The sequence below is a fragment of the Penicillium daleae genome (genome assembly GCF_028827525.1).
Source record: "Penicillium daleae strain IBT 16125 chromosome Unknown utg000002l_segment0_segment0, whole genome shotgun sequence".
Classification (NCBI taxonomy): domain Eukaryota; kingdom Fungi; phylum Ascomycota; class Eurotiomycetes; order Eurotiales; family Aspergillaceae; genus Penicillium; species Penicillium daleae.
The window spans coordinates 2,622,123-2,641,756 of record NW_026623150.1 but is presented as its reverse complement, the minus strand read 5'-3'; the positions used below and the strand labels follow the sequence as shown (position 1 = coordinate 2,641,756).

At 51.3% G+C, this 19,634-nt stretch overlaps 8 protein-coding genes across 8 annotated transcripts; 4 read left to right on the top strand and 4 right to left on the bottom strand.

The window, feature by feature from the left end:
- Positions 1–31: 31 nt before the first annotated feature.
- Positions 32–2,411, bottom strand: N7458_001944 (transcription factor domain-containing protein; the record flags this gene model as incomplete). The annotated part of the gene is made up of 3 exons (XM_056905327.1): positions 32–2,159; positions 2,221–2,275; positions 2,330–2,411. The coding sequence occupies 3 exons, from the start codon at positions 2,409–2,411 to the stop codon at positions 32–34; spliced, it is 2,265 nt and encodes a 754-aa protein (XP_056769434.1).
- A 781-nt stretch (positions 2,412–3,192) lies between these two features.
- On the top strand, positions 3,193–5,244 carry N7458_001943 (MFS transporter; the record flags this gene model as incomplete). Its single annotated transcript, XM_056905326.1, has 8 exons — positions 3,193–3,667; positions 3,731–3,808; positions 3,868–4,302; positions 4,365–4,514; positions 4,572–4,880; positions 4,942–5,036; positions 5,091–5,168; positions 5,230–5,244. The coding sequence occupies 8 exons, from the start codon at positions 3,193–3,195 to the stop codon at positions 5,242–5,244; spliced, it is 1,635 nt and encodes a 544-aa protein (XP_056769433.1).
- A 298-nt stretch (positions 5,245–5,542) lies between these two features.
- On the bottom strand, positions 5,543–7,199 carry N7458_001942 (uncharacterized protein; the record flags this gene model as incomplete). The annotated part of the gene is made up of 2 exons (XM_056905325.1): positions 5,543–6,451; positions 6,504–7,199. The coding sequence occupies 2 exons, from the start codon at positions 7,197–7,199 to the stop codon at positions 5,543–5,545; spliced, it is 1,605 nt and encodes a 534-aa protein (XP_056769432.1).
- An 820-nt stretch (positions 7,200–8,019) lies between these two features.
- N7458_001941 (glycoside hydrolase family 28 protein) lies at positions 8,020–9,732 on the bottom strand (the record flags this gene model as incomplete). Its single annotated transcript, XM_056905324.1, has 5 exons — positions 8,020–8,307; positions 8,369–8,822; positions 8,876–9,021; positions 9,074–9,415; positions 9,481–9,732. The coding sequence occupies 5 exons, from the start codon at positions 9,730–9,732 to the stop codon at positions 8,020–8,022; spliced, it is 1,482 nt and encodes a 493-aa protein (XP_056769431.1).
- A 984-nt stretch (positions 9,733–10,716) lies between these two features.
- Positions 10,717–14,529, bottom strand: N7458_001940 (GTPase BMS1; the record flags this gene model as incomplete). The annotated part of the gene is made up of 4 exons (XM_056905323.1): positions 10,717–14,073; positions 14,143–14,232; positions 14,303–14,373; positions 14,472–14,529. The coding sequence occupies 4 exons, from the start codon at positions 14,527–14,529 to the stop codon at positions 10,717–10,719; spliced, it is 3,576 nt and encodes a 1,191-aa protein (XP_056769430.1).
- A 676-nt stretch (positions 14,530–15,205) lies between these two features.
- On the top strand, positions 15,206–16,203 carry N7458_001939 (urea carboxylase-associated family protein; the record flags this gene model as incomplete). The annotated part of the gene is made up of 2 exons (XM_056905322.1): positions 15,206–15,944; positions 16,004–16,203. The coding sequence occupies 2 exons, from the start codon at positions 15,206–15,208 to the stop codon at positions 16,201–16,203; spliced, it is 939 nt and encodes a 312-aa protein (XP_056769429.1).
- Positions 16,204–17,080: 877 nt separating this feature from the next.
- On the top strand, positions 17,081–17,532 carry N7458_001938 (uncharacterized protein; the record flags this gene model as incomplete). Its single annotated transcript, XM_056905321.1, has 3 exons — positions 17,081–17,098; positions 17,156–17,196; positions 17,277–17,532. 3 exons carry the CDS (start codon positions 17,081–17,083, stop codon positions 17,530–17,532), a joined length of 315 nt encoding a protein of 104 aa, XP_056769428.1.
- A 602-nt stretch (positions 17,533–18,134) lies between these two features.
- On the top strand, positions 18,135–19,579 carry N7458_001937 (alpha-ketoacid dehydrogenase kinase family protein; the record flags this gene model as incomplete). Its single annotated transcript, XM_056905320.1, has 2 exons — positions 18,135–18,340; positions 18,412–19,579. 2 exons carry the CDS (start codon positions 18,135–18,137, stop codon positions 19,577–19,579), a joined length of 1,374 nt encoding a protein of 457 aa, XP_056769427.1.
- Between the last annotated feature and the right edge of the window lie 55 nt (positions 19,580–19,634).

Genomic DNA, 19,634 nt, shown 5'->3' with positions numbered 1-19,634 from the left:
GTCTTTGTAACTAGTTTCCACTGCATTCTAATTATGCCTGCCCCTCCAACAAATCGGCATAACTATTCAAACTCCGCCCAATCAGACAAACCATCTCCCAAATATAGTCTGCAGTGAAAAGGCGCGCCCAGAGGCGGGTCACCGCCGCGCTAAGTCTAGTGTTGGTTGCCAGCAGCCATTCGCGCGAGACACCATGCTGTACCTCCATCACCATCTCAAGTACAAAGTCCCGCAAGCGGATCTCCTGCTCCGTCAGCCCGGGGCTTGGGTCTTGAACCGTCACCGCCTCGAGCCATTTAGCCAGTAATACAGCACATTCTAGCGAGCATAGGGCGTGCTGGTTCGACCATAGCGCCACCTGCGAGTGGGCGACGAATCCAATGCCTAGTTTGACCGGGGTGGAAAGGGCGTGGGCACAGTGGAGTGCTGCGCGGGTGAGCCGATCTCCGCGTTGGACACGGAGATTGTCTTTAAGACTTGTAGCAATCTGGACAGGGTCCCAGGTTTGTAGTTGCCTAGCTGACCCACAGTCTGCATTGAGTCGGATGTATGCCAGCCGGACGAGTGCAGCCGATGTGAAAGAGACAGGGCCGTGTGGGCTCATTGGGTCAATGGATGATTCTTGGTTACGTTCCCAGCACTGACACCACCGCTCCAAAGCTTGTTCAATGGAGATAAGCTCCGGTGTGGATACAATTGATGAGCCAAGACGATGACCGCGGGCGAGGGCGAGACGACCTGCCTTGGTCATCACCCAGATATCTTGCAGTAATGCGTGAATGAGCACATATCCACCGAGCGAGGAAAACCGCTCCATGCCGCTGTTGGGGGTAAATAGTGCAGAGAGAGCGTCCTGAAGATTCGGTTCCCCGGGGCTCTGGGTACGTGCCACCTGCCAGACATCAGCCCTAGGAGCTTGCCACTCTTTCTCCGTACAGGGCAGATCCAAGGAAAGCTCTTCAGTGAGGATGACGGGGGGAATATCGAAAACAATCGTGTGAATGTTGAAGAAACAGCAGACAATTAGCTTTGTACGCTTGACACACTCCCGACGAATCCAGCTCGTCCAGGTGCCGTCATACTCGGGGAGACGGTTAATTCCGTCTTTTCGAAGGAGTGTGGCCATATGACTTCGTATAGATAATGACTCATGGTAGGGTGGATTATTGATGAACCAAGACGAAACCGATATTAGCATCAAGAGGGCTTGCAGTAGCTCCAGCGTGTCTTGATCATTGGCAACGTTCACAGAAGGCATTGTGCCGGAGAGAAACACTCTCCGGAATCGTTCCAGTGTGACTGGTTTGGCAATCTGATAGAGGCGCATGCTTGTGTCTGGTTCCCGAGAATATCTTGCACCCAGTGCTGCCATGGATAGAAACAGGGGCAATGACATTGAATCCACATCTAATGTCGGCTTATGCACGATTGGGTAGTGATCGTGAAATCCCATCAGGTACCCTGTCAAACAGCGAGACAAAGCATGTCTTGAAGGTAATGATGGATCTGGCACAACAGCAGAATATTCAGCCAATGATTCAAGGGCCTTGTCTCGACATTGAGCAGTGACTGGAACGAATCCTGTCGGCTGTCGCGCCTTCGGAGTAGTTTGATAGCCCTCCGGCTGAAGTGATGGTAATTGAGCGCCATGGCGCGGTAAGACTGAGCTAGAAGGCGTCGATATAGATTCGGAAGGTTGGCCTCTCTCCGAAGACTGATCATAGTCTGTGACTGGGGAATACGTCAAGGGTGGGAAGAGAGGCAGGGGCTGGAATGCCGGTGAAAATGGGTGGCTAGGCAGAGGCACGCTATCCAGAAATGAGGTAAAATCGTTTCCTTCATAGGATCCTGCGAAGCCACCGAGAGGATATCCAAACTCCGGGCCCGGCAGAGGAGTTGGGGGCGCTGCTGATGGTGTTTCGGGATTTGCTAGTCGGGCGCCCATCATTGGCGTGCGATGCACCGACACGCCCTCTGTGAATTGTGGACTACTGCCCGACAGCATACGACGATCCGATTGCGCATGATCAGTGACGACAGATGCCAGGGTGTCTAGTCCGTCCATAGCTGTATGTGAGGGTGAAGGTGTATGTGTCCGATTACCAGTAGGACTATGCCCAGGTTGATGAGAGAGTCGTTCATGGCGGGCCAAAAGATCTCTGGATCAAATGTTAGGATTTGCTTAGACTGAGCCCACGCGACGTGTCAATGGCAACGTACTTGCGAGTGAATGCCTTGGGGCATTGAACGCAGACGTAGGGCTTCTCTTTGGTATCTGATAGAGATTAGTGGCGAACTTGATAGCCAGTGGGGCTTGAACAATCCTTACGCGATCGGTCATGGCGCTGCAGGTGCTCGAGACGGGCAAAAGCCCGGGGGCATCGCTGACATTGATAGGGCTTGGTGCTCATGGCTCATAGCTCATAGTGACGTTCCCCGCTCTGGGAGGTGGTTGGTTGCAGGGTAGAGAAAGGCGGGGAGGGCAGTTCCAACTCCGCAGCAGCTTGCCTTTGGCGCCGACCGGCTCGTGACCAGCGCGGAAGTTCGAATAACGACATGTTGAAATTGGAATTTTCAGGGGACAAATCTTCATTATTCAGCTAGGCTCCTTCCTACCCTAGTCTATGTTTATGATGCATTCCCACCGGGGTCTTTTGGTGTTGTTTGGCATTCTCAGTTGTAAGACGGAGCTCGGCTTTCTCCAATTTGGAGAAAGCAAAAAGTGGAGTAGCTGTCTTCCCCAAATTAGCCAATCTGACTAATTCACGAAGAATTGGAGCCCATCCATCTTGTTTCTTGTTCTCGGAAGGCGTGCCGGCATTGGCTTTGATGATGATTCGGCTAAAAGACCGAATTCCCTACCATTTTGTGAATAACAGAATACTTGACTCATAATGTTCATGCAGGATGTGATATTCCGTGTTATCATAAACTACCCCCCATCTCTATTCTTCACACTTCTTCTATCCAAGACCCATAGGGCCATAGTTGAGTGGAGCTGCCGCTTTGCCGTCCTTCTCCAACTCCATTTTTTTCATCATCTCAGGCCCACGCTTAAATGGTCGGAGAAAGCCTTGGCCTTTCATAAAAAGCCAAATCGTGCCCAAAAAGTGAGGAGCAATCGCATAGACAAGAAAGAGGTCAAAGCCACCAGCAGCACGGTACAGAGTACCACCATATATACTTCTGTACATGGCCTCCAACACCACTGAACTCTCCAAACCTGAGCCATTCATCACTATGAAGACACGCGAGACCAGTCCAGAATCTCTGGTCGAACCCCAGGAGATTGAATATCTCTATCTTGAACTGGAAACGCCGTTGCCGACGCCATGCATCACTCTACCTCCTCGGCCCGGCCAGTCGGCCCCGCCAGAGGCTCCCAGCTTGGAAAAGTATACTTCGCCTTTCCTTTGGCCTAAATGGCGCAAATCGATGATGACTTGGATTTCTTGTGGGGTTACTGCCTTGGCCGGTTATTCGGCGGGTGAAGTGAGTCCTGCCTCGGAAGAGCTGTGTAAAGAATGGGGCATTAGCTCTGTTGTGTATAACCTGAGCATCACCGTCTTTTGCGTTGGCTTCGCCCTGGCACCGATGGTTCTTGCGCCCTTTTCGGAAATCAATGGACGCAGACCGATTTTTGTCGCAAGCGGTATTTTGTTTGTGGGTATGTTGTTTCGATGTCAAAAGGAAATTCATTTCGGATCGAAACTGACGATGTCTTTGCTAGCTATGCTCATTGCTTGTGGAGGAACGCACTCGTTCGCAGGACTATTAGTTGCCCGGTTCTTCCAGGGTGTTGGAGGCTGTACGTATTCTCCATACAACAGTCTACATTGAAAATGCGTCAAGCTAATCATCTTTCAGCTACCTTCTCTACCATGGTCGGCGGCGTCATCAGCGACATCTATCACGCTCAAGACCGAAACACCCCGATGGCTCTCTTCTCGGGCTCTGCGCTCTTCGGTACCGGTCTGGCACCGATACTCGCTGGCGCAATTGTCACTCACACTACCTGGCGATGGATCTACTACTCTCATGCGATAGTCTCGGCAGTCTTTGTCGTAATCATCTTCGTGTTCTTTAAGGAGACTCGTGGCAGTGTTCTACTTAGCCGTAAGGCCAAGAAATTGAACGACTACTACGAGAACCTCGAGGAGGCTGGCCACTACGGCGTGATCATGTCGAGCGAGGACTCTTCCGATGAAAAGTGTGTTCGACGTATTCGATGGAAGGTCAAGAGCGACGAGCAGCGGGCGTCGCTGGGCAAGATGATCCAGATATCGCTGTATCGGCCTTTCCGTGAGTTTTCCCAAGCGCAATTTGTTCTTATTTCAACGTTTTACTAAGAGGTAAATCTATAGATATGCTTGTCACAGAGCCAGTTGTCTTCTTCTTCTCACTTTGGGTGTCTTTCAGCTGGGCCACCCTCTACCTGCAGTTCAGCTCCGTTCCTCTCGTCTTCCGCACAAACCACCACTTCAACATTGAGCAGACGGGTGCTGTATTCACCGGTATGTGCTAATCACCCGAAATACCAAGTTGTGAGCAATCGACTGACCAATATCTAGCCATGTGTGTCGGTGTCGTTCTCATCACCCTCATCAGTATCTGGCAAGAGAAGATCGCCGCGCGATTCGGATGGCTCAACTCATCCGCTGAAGGGCGCTTGTACTTTGTCTGTGTCGAGTCTATCCTTCTCCCTATCGGCCTCTTCTGGTTTGGCTGGACTTCCTTCCCATCTGTGCCCTGGATTGTACCCGCCATGGCTGTCGGATGCGCGACTATGGGTATCTTTTCGATTTACCTGGCTACTTTCAACTATCTGGCCGATACATACCATCGCTATGCCAGTTCTGCAATTGCGGCTCAATCATGCTGTAAGTCAACTAGTCTGATACCAATTGTATCTAGGGGGTAACTTCGTTAACCATTCTACAGGCCGTAATCTTCTCGGTGGCATTTTCCCGCTAGTGACGACTGCAATGTTTACCAACCTGGGTTACCCTGGAGCATCGAGTCTGCTGGGTGGAATTGTAGGTCATGCTTAATACCTCATCCATGTACTGGTCGCTAACATTTGGAACTAGGGTGCTCTGCTGACCCTTGTCCCATGGGTACTTGCCTTTTACGGGCCCAAGATTCGTGCGAAGAGCAAGATGGCTAGTGTAAGTACACACCCCGCAACATGCGAGTGTTGTAGTTATCACATTACTGACTCAATTGCAGGAACTGGCACATTGAGCGACGATAAAAACCTTACGCATGACGTGACTATAGCATTTCGGTAATTACCGAAGATATTGACATAGACTAATTCATAGAATTCTTGTATACGGATAGACAAAATTTCATTCTACCAACCTCCGGCTATGACATGAATGTAAAGGATAATGGACCAGGTCTATATATGATAAATTAGGACTTATGCATGATGCGAATGCAGTCCACCTAATGAGCATGATCAAATGCGTGCAATATGACCCCAAATGCGATCCCCAAATGCAATCAAATATTCGCCATGATGACCCCGGTATCGCCCTCACCCTGGGCGTCCTTGGTGCCCTCTGAACTGTGTCTTGGCATGAAGACGATGCGATGCATACCGAGCATCATCCTCACTGTCGCTTTCCATCTGGTCTAAGATGCGATCGATTTCATCGCCCGCATTGGCTTCTAGCCCCAAACCGAGAGGTCTGTACTTCGAATCCCCACTATTCTGCGATCTGTTACTTTGCGAGCCATGACTGGGCTGGGATCCGACTGAATTGTGATTGGAATATATCGACTCGTTTAGACTTCTTTGCGTCGCTGGAGGCTGCAACGGTCTAGGGCTCGAACGGTAGCCTGAGTTCTCGGGGCTAGACATGAACAGAAGCGTTTCAATTGCGTCCTGCTCCATCGACGTGTTTTGAGACTGGGTTCTGGATCCGTAAAACCCTTCTTGAGAAGATGTAGGCCCACGCGAAGTTGGGAGGATCAATGGTGTTCCTGGGCCTACAACTCTCGGTGACCCATTCGTTGAACTGTACAAGGACAATTCCTGGGTTGAATGATGCCGTTTGTGGTGGGAGTACGGACCGCGACCAAGGGGTTTTTGAAGTGGCTCATTCGGGTTTGGCCGTCGTCGCCGCGTGTCTCCATTTGAAGAGATAATGTCCACAGGCGGGGCTAGCTTAGGAATAGCAAGGAGTTTACCAGGCGATGATAGCGCTGATTGAGAGCGGTGGTGAGATAGGAAGGGTCGGGGAGTCGAGGAGTTTGAACTGTGTAGAGGGTGAGATGTCGGGTTTGACTTCAGTGGTGCTGGAGAGCCGCTTGCACTTTGCGAGTCTAGAGAAGATAAGTTGTCTAGTCCACGTAGTGCGAGCTGAGAATTGGGTTGTGACTGTCGGGACTTTTCTATTTTGGCTGCCGCATAGGACAATCGCGTCCGAATATGAACAGATAACTATTAATGCGTTAAAAGAGTGGTTGCCATCACGCTGGGATATGGGATATACCTGTGCGATGCGGCTCCCATGTGCGGGGGAGCCTGTGCTTTTTGAACGACGCCGTGAAGCACCATTTGCATCGTATGGTCGTGGTGTTATGGGATGCGCCGAGATAGGCTTGATGTCCCCAGTTGCTGTCCTCTTGTGTCCGGAGGCAGAGTGTGTGTCGATACCCGATCGCAATGTATGGTGTCTGGGAGATCGTACTGGGGAAACCGAGCCATTGCTACTGTATTCTGATTTGAGTGGATGAAGTATATCTACTCCACCTCCATTGGCTGACGGGGTATATAAGGAGTCTTGTGAATTCCCCGAGTTCGGTTCTGTTCGTGACGACTGCGAATTCTCAACGAAGGAGTGAGAATTGTCCAACTCCGCGTGCTGGTCATATTCGTTCGATAAAGAGGCAGGTAGGCTGGGCATGGAGTCTGTGAAGGCGCTTGCGGAGTGTGGTTCTGGTCGTGGACCATCTGCGGAGGTGTTGCTCCCACGTTCAGAGGTTTCGATATAGGCAACACCGTGATTATTTTTGTCTTGAATTCCGGCATTCAATCCATCTACTCGTAAGGATAAAAGTTGAGGAGATCGTGGGACTTGGATGTGATCCGCTCGAGCCGGTTCTTGGAGCGCCCGCAGTGTTGATGAGTTCATGCCCTCGGTGGTCGCACTGGCCTCCGCATGGGAAGCCCCGCGACTCTCGTTCATAGCGAAGGGTATATTATGGTGGAATATAGTTGCGTTAGAGACGAGCACCGCAGATGGGAGCATATGCGACCAAGCTTCAATGGCGAACAGACGCGGCCGCGGTAATCAGTCTAAACACGCTGAACGTTACTTCTTGTGCCGAGTCACCGCATCGAGACGGCACAGGAATGTCCGACGTGGAGTGATTAGGAAGCGCGCTAGACCAACGGTTGAGATCTAAATATCCTCGAGACCGTCGGGATGGTGCAGAGGTAGTCGTAGGGCTTGCCCAGGGTCTCAGGAGCATCTGTCCGATCTAGTAGCGACCGACCAGTACGCGCAAAGTTGACCACGAGCGGCAGACCGGTGAACTGGCAGCCTCCGCTCGTGGGAAATAATAATGCAGAGACAGCCTTGCACACACCTTGATCGCCGCAAGGAGAACGTTCCTTCTTCAAAAGCGAGAAAAGAGAACTGACACTAGCGACTGAAGATCAAATTGCGTGCGAGGTTGGAGCATCCGTGGAAGTTTCAACGTCGCTCTTCGGCTTTCCTTCTTGCGGCGACGCGTTCGAGACACGGTCACGTGGAAGGGTACCACTTGCGGAAGACAAAAGCATAACTAGTGGGAATTGACGACAAAGTTCATTTTTATCTTGAAGCCATCTCAAGGAATAAGGAGAGGTTTAGACAGAGGATTACTGTTCACATGTTGAATTTTGACATTGCGCCGATCAACAGCGACAATGCAGTCTCATCTGTATTGTACAGAAGTATAGATAGAATAGAAGGCCCCAAGTCCCCGCTAACTTATTCCCGAAAAAGAGAAAATCACGAATTCTTAGGGGCAGCCAGTAGAAGGATAGTTGCAGCTGCTAGTCTCACCGCCGCCAGTGATGGAGACATCGGTGAAGGTAAAGTCAGAGCAGCTGTCCGAGCCGCAAAGAATGTAGTAGTCATAGGCATCGTCAGTCGCTGTGCCCTTAACATTGTCGAAGGTGACACCGCTGATGGTAACGCCATTGGTTGGGTCACCAGTAGCACCACCATTGAGGTAGTCTTGTTGGATATCGATGCCGTAGTCGGTGATGCCAGAGACGGTGATGTTCTGGTAGACAATGTTGCTCACCTGTATACATGTCAGTGACTTGTCTAAAGGAAGAAAGTAGGAATATCGCATGTTAACTTACACTGCCAGTGGTATCCGCATTGCTCTTGATACGGCAACCGTTCTCGCTGTTGACCACCTGCGAGTTCTTGAAAGTAACTCCATCAACGGTGTTGTTGCTCTTTCCACCAACGGATCCAATGCTGAGACCATGGCCACCAGAGCAATACACATTGTCAACAACAATCTGAGTTCCACTGGTGACCGCAACGCAGTCATCCTGGTTGTAAACTTCGATGTCCTCTAGAGTAATGTAGTCACTTGAAGAGATATCGAACCCGTCACTGTTGTGAGCTGCGGCCTTGCTGCCGCTAGCAGAGTTAGGCTCGTCTCCAGCGGTGTTGTTCAGAACAAGACCAGAGATGACAACATTCTGACTACCAGTGATATCAAAGCAGTGAACCGGCCAGTTCATGATATTCAGATTGGTGATCTTGGAGTTGTAGGTCTTCTTGACGACGAAGAAGTGGTCTGGCCTGGTCGTAATAGTTAGCGATGAAACGACGTGTGGATGATATTGGTAGCTAACTTGTCCTGTCCACCATTGGAACCTTCACCATCCCAGTAAGCAGCACCGTTACCTTCGATAACGTGACCCTCAGCACCGGTGATAGTAATATCGTGACCGGAGACGACGATGGGATCGAAATCATCGTCGTAGGTGTCACCGAAAGTCTTCGAAAGATTAGTGGCATGTTCAAGTCATATTTATACTACTTTAACTAACCGTAGTGCCTGCAAAGGTCACAGTGGCACCAGTCTGAAGACTCTGCAGATCAATTGTGCTCGAGGGAGGAGCATAAAGATTGGACAGCACGATATTGGTGCAAGACTTGACAGCAGAAGAGAGAGATGCGTATTCGGATACAACACAAGTAGTACCCGATCCAGTAGAGTCTGCGGCAGTAGTGGCCGGTGCCGCAGTAGTGGTTGGAACATCGACCAAAGTGGAAGTGGAGGAGGCCGGGAGGGTGGTTTTGACGAGAGTAGTGGAGGTAGCAGACGATTCGTTTGTACCGGTAGAAGCGGCAGCAGGTGTAGTAGCCACACTGGTTGCAATGACAGTGGTCTGTGCCGGTCAGGACTGACTTTTCTTAGGCTTTGACTTTGTCAATTCGATCATTGAAGACTTACTCCTGATCCGGCAGTAGCCCAGGCTGTGTCGAGGCAGCTACAGGCACTCGACAGGGACATGGTCTTGAAGTCACAAGCAGAAGCAAAGCTTGGTAGACCGGTGGTAGCGGTCACTACGCTGGCAGTGAAAGTAGCACAGAACGCTGCGGCAGCAGAGCTGGATGCAGTATAAGCCGAAGCACAGGCATGGCTCGCTGGGTTATTACATCCCAGAACAATTGGGGCAAGAGAAAGTAAGAGCGCACGGCGCATCTTGAAAGGAATGAATGAATAACGAATGAAAAAAGTGAATGACAGAGGTGACAAAAAGAGCGATGAGAACGAAAGGACTGGAACTACTTGGGTCTGATGGGGCTGAAGAAGTCTTATACTACGGTACAATCCACATCGGCTCGGCTTAACTCGACTCGTCTTGACCCAAAGCTTGGTCACTGCTTCGACATGACAAGCCCACATCAGGAACTACAGTAGACCATACTCTGTATGTTCTATAGCCTGGGTATTTCGGAGAAATTGGTTTAATTTGAGCGAAGAATCCACCAATAGAATCTACGAGCCCCTGGCTAAATGTACATCATATCTCCGTTGAGCAGATCAAATGGTGCCGATGACATAGCTTGAGCGCACAACAAGTGCCGCCGAAAGGTCAAAAGGCGATGCTTTGGGGCCCACTTGGACCAGCGGAGCCAACTCCGGCGGCACCTCGGGCAAATGTGACCGTTTCATATTGAAGGGCTAACGAACGAGGTGGCGTTTAGTAGTGCATGGTGAAACACAAGAGTTGAACTGGGAGCGGAGCCAAGACCTTCCATCACATTTGTTGCAATCAATTCTTGGTACTCATATAGCTCGCTTAGAGGACGCGTCGTCAGTTGAAATGATAAGGAGCTGATGAAATCTCACTCCTCATGCGGGGGCCTGTTTCAATTTTGCACACTAGTTAACCTGAACAGTTCAACGACAGCCACAAGCGTTGCTAGGACCAAGATAGTATATGGCTTCTAAGGGCCTCTCTGATGCTTTGGGAGTGGAAAACTGTGTTAATAATCACAATGAGCTGGGCTGTGTTTGTTCTATTCAATGCAAATCTTAGCAGGGAAAGAAGAAATATTCCCAGGGGGATCGTAATATGTCAAAATCATATACAAGCGTCTTATTTTTGGTGCACGAACGCCATCTATGCAAAGTAAAGAATATTGATGCCCGTCCAAGGCACGTACAGAACACTCATCTCGATCATCTGCGCTTTTTACCACCACTGCCACCAGACTCATCGTCATTCTTCCGCTTCTTGCCCTCACGACGCCAGTAATCGTCACGCTCCCGCTTCTCACGGGCAGCCTTCTTCTCCAAGCCATCGGCCACCTTGGCACGGTAGACCTTGCGGCGCTCCTCTTGCTTAGCCGCACGCTTGGCTTGCTTCTCGTTGCGCATGGTGGTCAGCTTCTGCATGAGATCGCGGGCCTTCTTCTCCTCGCCACCAAGAACAACGGCACGCTTTTGCATGTATGTCTTATCTGTGTGCTTCTTCATCTTGGTGATCTGCGACTTGAAGGGGAGTTCGGCAGCCAGCTGTTTCGGAACGCGAAGAGGGTTGAAGTGACGTTCTTGACGCTCGATCTTGCGGTATGCAGAATCCTTGTTCAAGGGTGTGGGGATACCCTGTTCCCGACGAACTTCACCAGTGAGTCGCATACCTTGCCAGCCACTGTCGCCAGCACCGCCCTCCTCTTGGTCGAGCAGGTTGGTGACCGGGTTGTAGAAGCGGTGAGGCTTGATCGGGTACCACGCTCGAAGGAAGACGATGTCACTCATCAAGATCTTGTCTTCAAATGTCGCACGGAAGTAGCCTTCGGGTTTGCTCAGGGCTCTCTTGATCTGACCACGAATACCCGACACGGTCTTGATGGATGCACCCTCGAACTTGGCAATCTCGAGCGAGGAGTTGAACATATCCTTGATGAACGCGGTGTTCTTGAAAATCTTGTAAGGGACACCAGTAAGCTTCAGCTTCTTAACAATTTCAGTGTGTTCGTCCACGCTCAGAACGACACCGGTCGCGGCAATGCGGAAGCCAGGGTTCTTGTTGGAGAATGACTGGACACAGCAGAAACCAGTGTTGGGGGCGACAAGGGGGCCGTAGAAAACACCGAAACAGTGCATGTGCTCAGGTGTATACTTGAGCATGCGGTTACGGGTCCGACTGTCCGAGGTACTGTACATGGGCAATGATTGGAATCGACGCCATCCCAGCGAGAAGATCAGCGGATCGTTGCTCTTCAGGATCTTCTTGTGCCAGCGGTGTCGTTTGATGCGAATCTGCACGTATCCGAAGCGATCCTCAGTGGGAGCTAGACCACCAACAATGACAGGGAAGCGGGGGTTGAACTTTGAGGCGAACTCGTAAGGCACGTTCTCGAGGACGATTCGGACATAGGTTCCGGCTTTGTAGCCTTCAGCGCGAGCACGTGAGGCCGGGTCGAGTTCATCAAACTCGGCACGGTTGATATCGAGCTGCTTTTGCATCTTCGCTTTCTGCAAGTCATACCAATCGTCCTCGCCAAATTCGCCCTCAAGACCATCTCGTTTGCCATCTTTAGCGTTGGCAAAACCTTCTCGGTCTTCCTCCTCGAAGCGAAGCTTCAGTTCTTCCTTCCTCTTAGCATTGCGCTCGCGCTCTGCGTCAAGGTCGACAGGGCCTTCAGGCGTCTTCTCTGCATCCTCATCTTCATCCTCATCTTCATCCTTGTCGTCGTCATCGAATCCGTCAAAGACCTCGCCCGTCTCCAAATCTTCGAAAGCACCATCGCCTTCGTCATCTGAATCAAGGTCGTCCAGGTCTCCCTCTTCAAGATCATCATCCGAACCGCCACCGCCGAGCTTGCCGGTTACGAAGCGACGTCTCAAGGATTCGATCAACTCCTCATCGCGCCACTTTCGCTCCAGCTCTTCGTAGTCGTATTCAGGGACGGCGCGGAAATCGGCTTGATCGCGCTTCTCGTTATCGGTCTTCTTGAAGAAATCCCCACCCTCCTCATCGGCTTCAATGTCGGACTCCTGGCCCTCCTCCTCATCTTCACCGCGCCAAATCTGCACAACATCAAGAGGAGTAATCGACTCGTCGTATATCATGCGGGATAAGTCATTAACGCGGAATGCCGGTCGCTTTCCATGGAGAGCCTTGGCATTGGCCAACATATTATCCTTCCATCGAGCATTGCCCTCGTCGTCTTCGTCCTCGTCCTCGTCCTCATCATCTTCCTCGCCGCTCTCCAGCTCCTGATCCTCGACTGATGAAATGGAGCCAAGATCAGAATCGCTGTCAGCGAAAGCTACGTCTCCATCCTCGCGGTGAGAATTGCCGTTCTGGCGCTCCTTGAATCTCGATTCAAAGTCTGCTGGCGCCGAAACATCAATCTCGTCTTCCTCGTCATCACTGAAGTCGTCATCCTCATCCTGGTCGTCTCCGAGCTCTTCATCATCCTCCTCGCCGCTTTCGAGGCCCTCCTCATCGTCGGATTCGAGCCCAGTGACACGCTCTCCGTCCGCGATCCGGGCATGGCGTTTGTGCTTCCTGCCAGACTCTTCACCGTCTTCTCCTTGGGCAATCTTTTCACCGCCACGGAAGAGACGAATGCCTTCATCGGCCTCACCAAGCAATCGTCGTTCGCCCTGCAGGCCAACCACCAGTTGCTCTCCAAGTCCGCGGTTCTCATCATCAGACTCATCGTCGGAATCACGGTCGAAAGTGTTCGTCTTGATATCAATATAAACCGCATCCTTGTCGACCAAGACACCACCCACATCGGACATGGGAGCGAAGAGAAGCTTCTGCTTTTCACCCAGCTTACGCCTTGAAGACTTTCCAGTTGCTTTGGCGATCTGCTGGTCCATATAGGGAGTTGGACATGGATCAGGAAGGCCTTCAATACCGGAGACTGTAAGATCACCGACACCAGGAACGTGGACTCGTGCTCCCTGAGCTGGGAAGTTGGTACCTCGGAGGTAGCCATACAGTGCAACAGTACGATCACACTTGGGGTTCTCTTCAATCTGAGTAGGAGGGGTGATATCCAGGAAGCGATCGGCAAGCGCATAAGGGTGAGAGTTACGCCAGATAAGTGGGCGTGGGTTCTTCATAACTGATAAGAATCGTGAAAGGTTGTGGACTTCGCGGTCGGGATAGCGACCGTTGATCACACCGGAGAGATAGAAGAGCTTGGCACCCTGGTATAGCTCACTCCAAAAACGGTGCTTCAGACGCTTCTTCGTCATCCGTAGCGTACTCTGCTTTTTGAAAAGGTCGAGATGGGTAAGGATGCCGAAGACATTACCAGGCATACCGCTGGTAGAAAGAGCGTTCAGAAATTCCATAGTCTCCATCTCGAATCCGTAGTTTCCATCAATCATAAGCAGGACGATATCGGCGATCTTTGCTACATCGATCATGGCGGCAAGGGAATCGGAGGGACATTCCAAGAAAGTGAGGCGCTTGCGCTTGGTGGTGACCACAGTAAGCGGGCCTTGCGGCGAGCTCAAGGTTTGCTTGGTGTACCGACGGATCAATGATTTGAGAAGGGTTGTCTTGCCGACCTGTAGATGAACAGAAGAGGTTGCTGGTCAAAAGGCGATGTCTGACGTCGAATGGAGGATAGAACTTACACCTGAAGGTCCAACAATAGCGACGACTGTTGGAGGGGCCTCCTCAGGCATGCGATCCACCTGAGGAACATGCAATCTCTTCTCCTTGACCTAGAAGCAGCAATCCGAGTCAGCTTTTTGCATCCTAGCTTTGAGCGGCTCCAGCGGCTTGTAAACGTACATCGTACGATCGGGCAGCCTGCCTATTGAGTTTTCCGGGGTTGGAATATGCAAAGGCCTTTGGATTTTGCCCTATAGTGGTCACATCATCAGTATTCGTGGTAGATTTTCAACCGGGATGCAAATGCAATCTCCGCAGACTCAATCTCGGAAGTGCTTTGGGGGCGTACCTTCAAACTTCTTCTTCTCCTTCGCGGGGCGATGCGCCCTGTTCGACTGCTCCTCCATTATGGAGATAAAGAGGCCTCAGACCTCACAGCTTCTCTCCCACTATAATTCTAGGGGCTGACAATCTAACGACGAGCCGACTTCAACGTCGAACTGCGAGTTTGAACGGACCCAAAATTATTATTTCGGGGCGGAAGAATATGGGGCCGCTCAGAAAAAAAGTATTTCCCTTTTGAGTTTAGTGTTTGGAAGCTGGTTCTTGCCTTGCCGCCTGAGGCAACAAGGCAGGAACCCCAAGTCTCTTATCGTCTGGTCCGTAGTCAGCTCCAAATGCGATATAAGGCCCACTCCTATCGGGCCGATGCAGTAGGATTGTCTAGGAGGTTTGATCCTTTCAAGCCACAATAGTGGGGGCATCGGAGGTGACATGCCGACTTATCATTCAATTGCGTTAAGATCCAGTGATCCAGTCTGTTCATTCGACGCAATTTAGGCAGATCAAAGCGATTGCCTGACCTTTTGGCGGCGCTTCTCGGCTCTACATAATGCGGGGCAAGCCCCAAGAATGGAGTCCTGGGCAGATAACGGCAATTCTCCGAGCTTATCTTATTATATAATGGAATGATTGCCCCCGGCCCGGTATTAGGAGGACCTGTAGTTGGCATCCGGTCCTCAAAAGCGAGTTCGATTGCATCGCAACCTCGTTGCTGAACAGACTACAAGGATAACCTCCAAGATGGCAACCGCTCGTCGACCTCCCCCAGCCTATGACTCCGCCCCGGACTCTGGTATCCATGCGACATCTGCACTGTACCAGAGGATCTCCAAGACCGCATCGAATCCCGCCGCGCGAATTCCCAAAGAATCATTCACGATCCGACCATGCTCCGGTCAGGCGTGGGTTGTGCCTGCTGGCCACGTCTGCCGTCTGACGACGCCCAAAGGCCCTCAAGTCGGTGATTTGAACATCTGGAGCGCACACAACCCACGGGAACGAATGTGGGCTGCACGTACCCGTCAAATCCACGCCTCTCACGTCTCCGTCGGTGATCGCCTCTGGTCCAACCTCCCGTATCTGCGGCCACTGGTCAGTATCACGGGCGACTCGCTTAATGGCGGGCAGTTGCATGAGGTGCTGGGCCCGGATGGGAAGCGTAAGCCTGAAGTGGTCTTTGGCACTTCACAATTTGGAGGCCGAGTGCACGACTTGATGGGTACTCGCTGCGATCCCTACGTGAATCTCCTGATGGGCGGCGAGACATTCGATTTCCACTGCCACTCCAATCTCACTCGATCAGTGGTCCCCTACGGCTTGACGGAGCTGGATGTCCATGATGTGCTGAACGTCTTCCAGGTGACTGGACTGGATGAAGAAGGTCGATACTTCATGGAGACCTCTCCCGCCAAGTCAGGGGAGTATTTTGAATTCTTTGCCGAGGTGGATGTGCTTTGTGCGCTATCTGCATGCCCTGGCGGTCCGTTTCAATCATCCCCTGCCCGACTACATGAGAACTGCTACTAACCAGACTTGCAGGCGACCTGTCCAACTGGGGCTGGGATGACAAGGAGGGTGGAATGGGAGCCACTTGCCGCCCGCTGGGGGTTGAGGTGTATCAATTGGCGGATGAGAAGACGATTCTGGAGGGATGGAAGGCACCCGAAAGCCCTGCATACAAGGGGATGCATGGAATGAGCATGCCTCCCCGGGATCAAGACGGATATGTTGGACTATAGAGAATACCCTTGATTTCCTCAGGTTCAATAATCATGCTTCTCGAAGACTTTACCAGATAAATGCAGATATCAATGCCAATGGAAAAATACCAAGCCAATAATGTAATACTGTACTTGATGGAGACGGGATCAACAATCGCGCCATCCGGAAATAACCTGCAGTATCATCACGTGATCTGCCCCGCGTTTGGCGGGAACAATAGCGTCATCGCCGCATTGCTGCATGGTTACATCGACGCTGGGATAACTACAATCCTGTCTAACTCAATCTCCAACCCGTAGATGGGAGGCGTCAACATTGACACTATCATGGCGCAAGGGGCGCAGGGGGGAGCCTCTCCCAAAAATGAGTCATCCGTTCCATAATCGGCAATCCACTATCTTATTCATCAGGCGCGGTTGCCTTGCAAACCCAAATCGAAAGCTGAGTAGATATCAGCCGCCACTTCTTAAGTTGGATATTGCGGAGACCAGGCCACGGCAGTGTAACATCTTCCCTATTGTACATTGCAAAATAGAGTGTATATCGACTGCCAGGGACGGCCCAGAAACTATAAAGCTGGTAGAAATGGTAGAAACGAGGCGTGTCCAAGGTCCTTGGAAAGCTAAACAAATGGCGTAAGAGACAGTCAAGTCAGCCAAAAGCCACGTCCTCGGTCGCTCTTATCAGTCGAGGACTGTCCCACCAGTATAAAGAGACATCGCCCCCTCCCCCCTCCACCTTATCTCCACCATCTCAGCCCTGCTGTTATTCTCTCCTCTTTCCACCTCCGCTCAGCCGCCTTTCCACCATCTTTCGTTACCCAACCTTCCAACCACACTTCACTTGACTAACACGTGCTCCATCCATCTATCCATCCATCAACAATCAACAATCATGCCTCTCTCATACAACGTAAGTGACTGATTGCTTCGGTGTGTACTTCTCTCCACTGACATGAATAATGCCTAGGTCACTCTCAAGCCCGACGCCTCTGCGGACAAACTCGAAGCGTTGGTTCCCCATCATCATCATCATCATCATCATACCGAGTCCAAACAGATCTGTGCTAACCAAAGGCCCTCTTTGTTAGTGCCAAGGAGGAAGCTATTGGCAAGGGTGGTACCATCAAGCATGAGTACAGTCTGATCAAGGGCTTCGTGTATGCCTCCCTTATGATTCCTTTTTCCGGCGACTTTGCCCTCGATGTATTTTTACTCCATCTCGTGGGATCTCGTATTGACATTTCATCTCCCTCTAGCGTCGAGTTCCCTGATGATCACGTCGACACTCTCGAGTCCAACGACCACGTCCACGTCGAAAGGGATGCAGAGGTGAAGACTCAGTAATGGACTTCACCCAAATCTCCAAACCTACATGGCTATTTCCAGCCGAGTGACCCCACGGCTCCAGCCCAGTAGGCAGTCTAGGGTCTTTTGCTTCAGCGACATGATTTGATACCAACGGAGTTACGCTCGGCTGCTCCACGACTTTGTGTACATATAATTACCCAGCGAGAGGCCTTGACTGCAAGGATGCTCACCACTTCCGCAGATCACAATGAAGTAACGAATTCTTATGGAATCAACTAAATTTTTTGAAGTGGTTAACAGCACGTAATCCATGGTGTACATTGTTATGGTCGATGTCCACGTCGACGTCATCGACAACTGGGGTTCCATAGGCTCCAAACAGTTTTGCTGTCGTAACCATGTTAAATTTGTTTAAAATATTCAATGTGTGGACCAGGGACTAGAATCCAATAATTATATGTTCTTCATACCTGGGTAAGTGGACGGAACTGGCCGCCATTAAAACTGTAAGGGCCATGGAAGGCCGAGGATATCCGGTCCCCCAACCACGCGCTGCAGATCTCCCCCGTCACCGCCCCCCATTGTCTCTAAATTCCGTGCTTCTCCTACCTCCCCCCTTGTCCCCCACCCAGCACACAATGGCTGCCACGGGATTTGGGACGATGCCAGTGAGAGGGCACGCTCAGCTCATACTCACGAGGTCACGGTTGATACGTCACACGTCGACATCGCAAAAGACCTGGGATTGGACCAATCGCCCAACAACTGGAGACGCGGCCAGAGATGAGGTTGCCCAGCTCGCTGCTAGCCCTCGTCGCCCCCTGACGTTGGCAGACTTGTTAAGGTGAGTACTACATAAAAGGGGTGATAGAGTCGGAGGAAACACAAGAAGGCTGACGAGGGCTGATTTGGCAGACATGGACGCCCACCGTTATCTAAGGATGCGCTTCTAGCTTCGGCGAATTTCACACTCTCCTTGCTCCCCGCACGACTCGCCTCTCGAATCCAAGCACTGCGAAATTTGCCTTTCATAGTCGTGTCGAACCCTTACGTGTCGAAGATTTACCAAAACTACCGCCATTCCCTGTCTACCCTCCTCCCGTATCAACAAAGGCGAATCACTACTCTCGAGGAAGAAAACCAGTTTGGCGAAGTGCTTGCGGACCTTGTACAAACACATACCAATACCATTCCCATTCTTGCCCGGGGATTTCTAGAGTGCCGGAAATATGTCAGCCCTGCCGATGTGACGCGCTTCTTGGATACCCATCTGCGTGCGCGTATCGGTACTCGTTTAATCGCTGAACAACACTTGGCGCTACATTTTGCTTCCCAGCCGGTCAATGATGAGCCGCCTGGTCGCTCCAAGCCCAGCTCATCCAAGGAGGCGGTTCCGTCAAATTACATTGGTGTGATTGATACTGCGCTTCAGCCCGCGCGAATTATCCGTCTATGCGAGGATTTCGTTGGTGAGATCTGCGAGTTGAAATATGGGGTGCGTCCGCGTCTCGTCATTGGAGGCGAGCCCGAGGCCTCGTTTGCCCACATTCCAGTGCACGTGGAATATATCATCACGGAATTGTTGAAGAATGCGTTCCGGGCGACCATCGAGTCTGGAAACGAGCGGGAGCCCATCGAGGTGACAATTGCCGCTGCTCCAGACGTGCCAGGCAAAGAACCACCTGTCGCAGGTGATGCCGACATTGGCTTCCAGCTCGATGCCAACGATGAGGCGTATTCGACTGAGGCAATGGGAGCCTCCAAGTCCTCGTCGCAGAGCATCACTATTCGTATTCGCGATCGCGGCGGGGGTATCCCCCCAGAAGTCCTCCCACACATCTGGTCATACAGCTTTACGACATTCTCAGACGTGGATTTCAACTCGGAAAATGGCAATTTGGATGCTCTGAATACGATCTCTAGCAGTGGGGGTCATCTAAGCAGCATTGCGGGCCTTGGATACGGATTGCCGCTCAGTCGTGCATACGCAGAGTATTTCGGCGGAAGCATTGCTGTACAGAGTCTTTGGGGGTGGGGAACAGACGTATACTTAACTCTGAAAGGCGTTGGCAAGGTCGACTGAAAGAAGACTGTCCTCGACTATTTCCTGGCGCAAATTCGCTCCTTTTTTCTCTCCT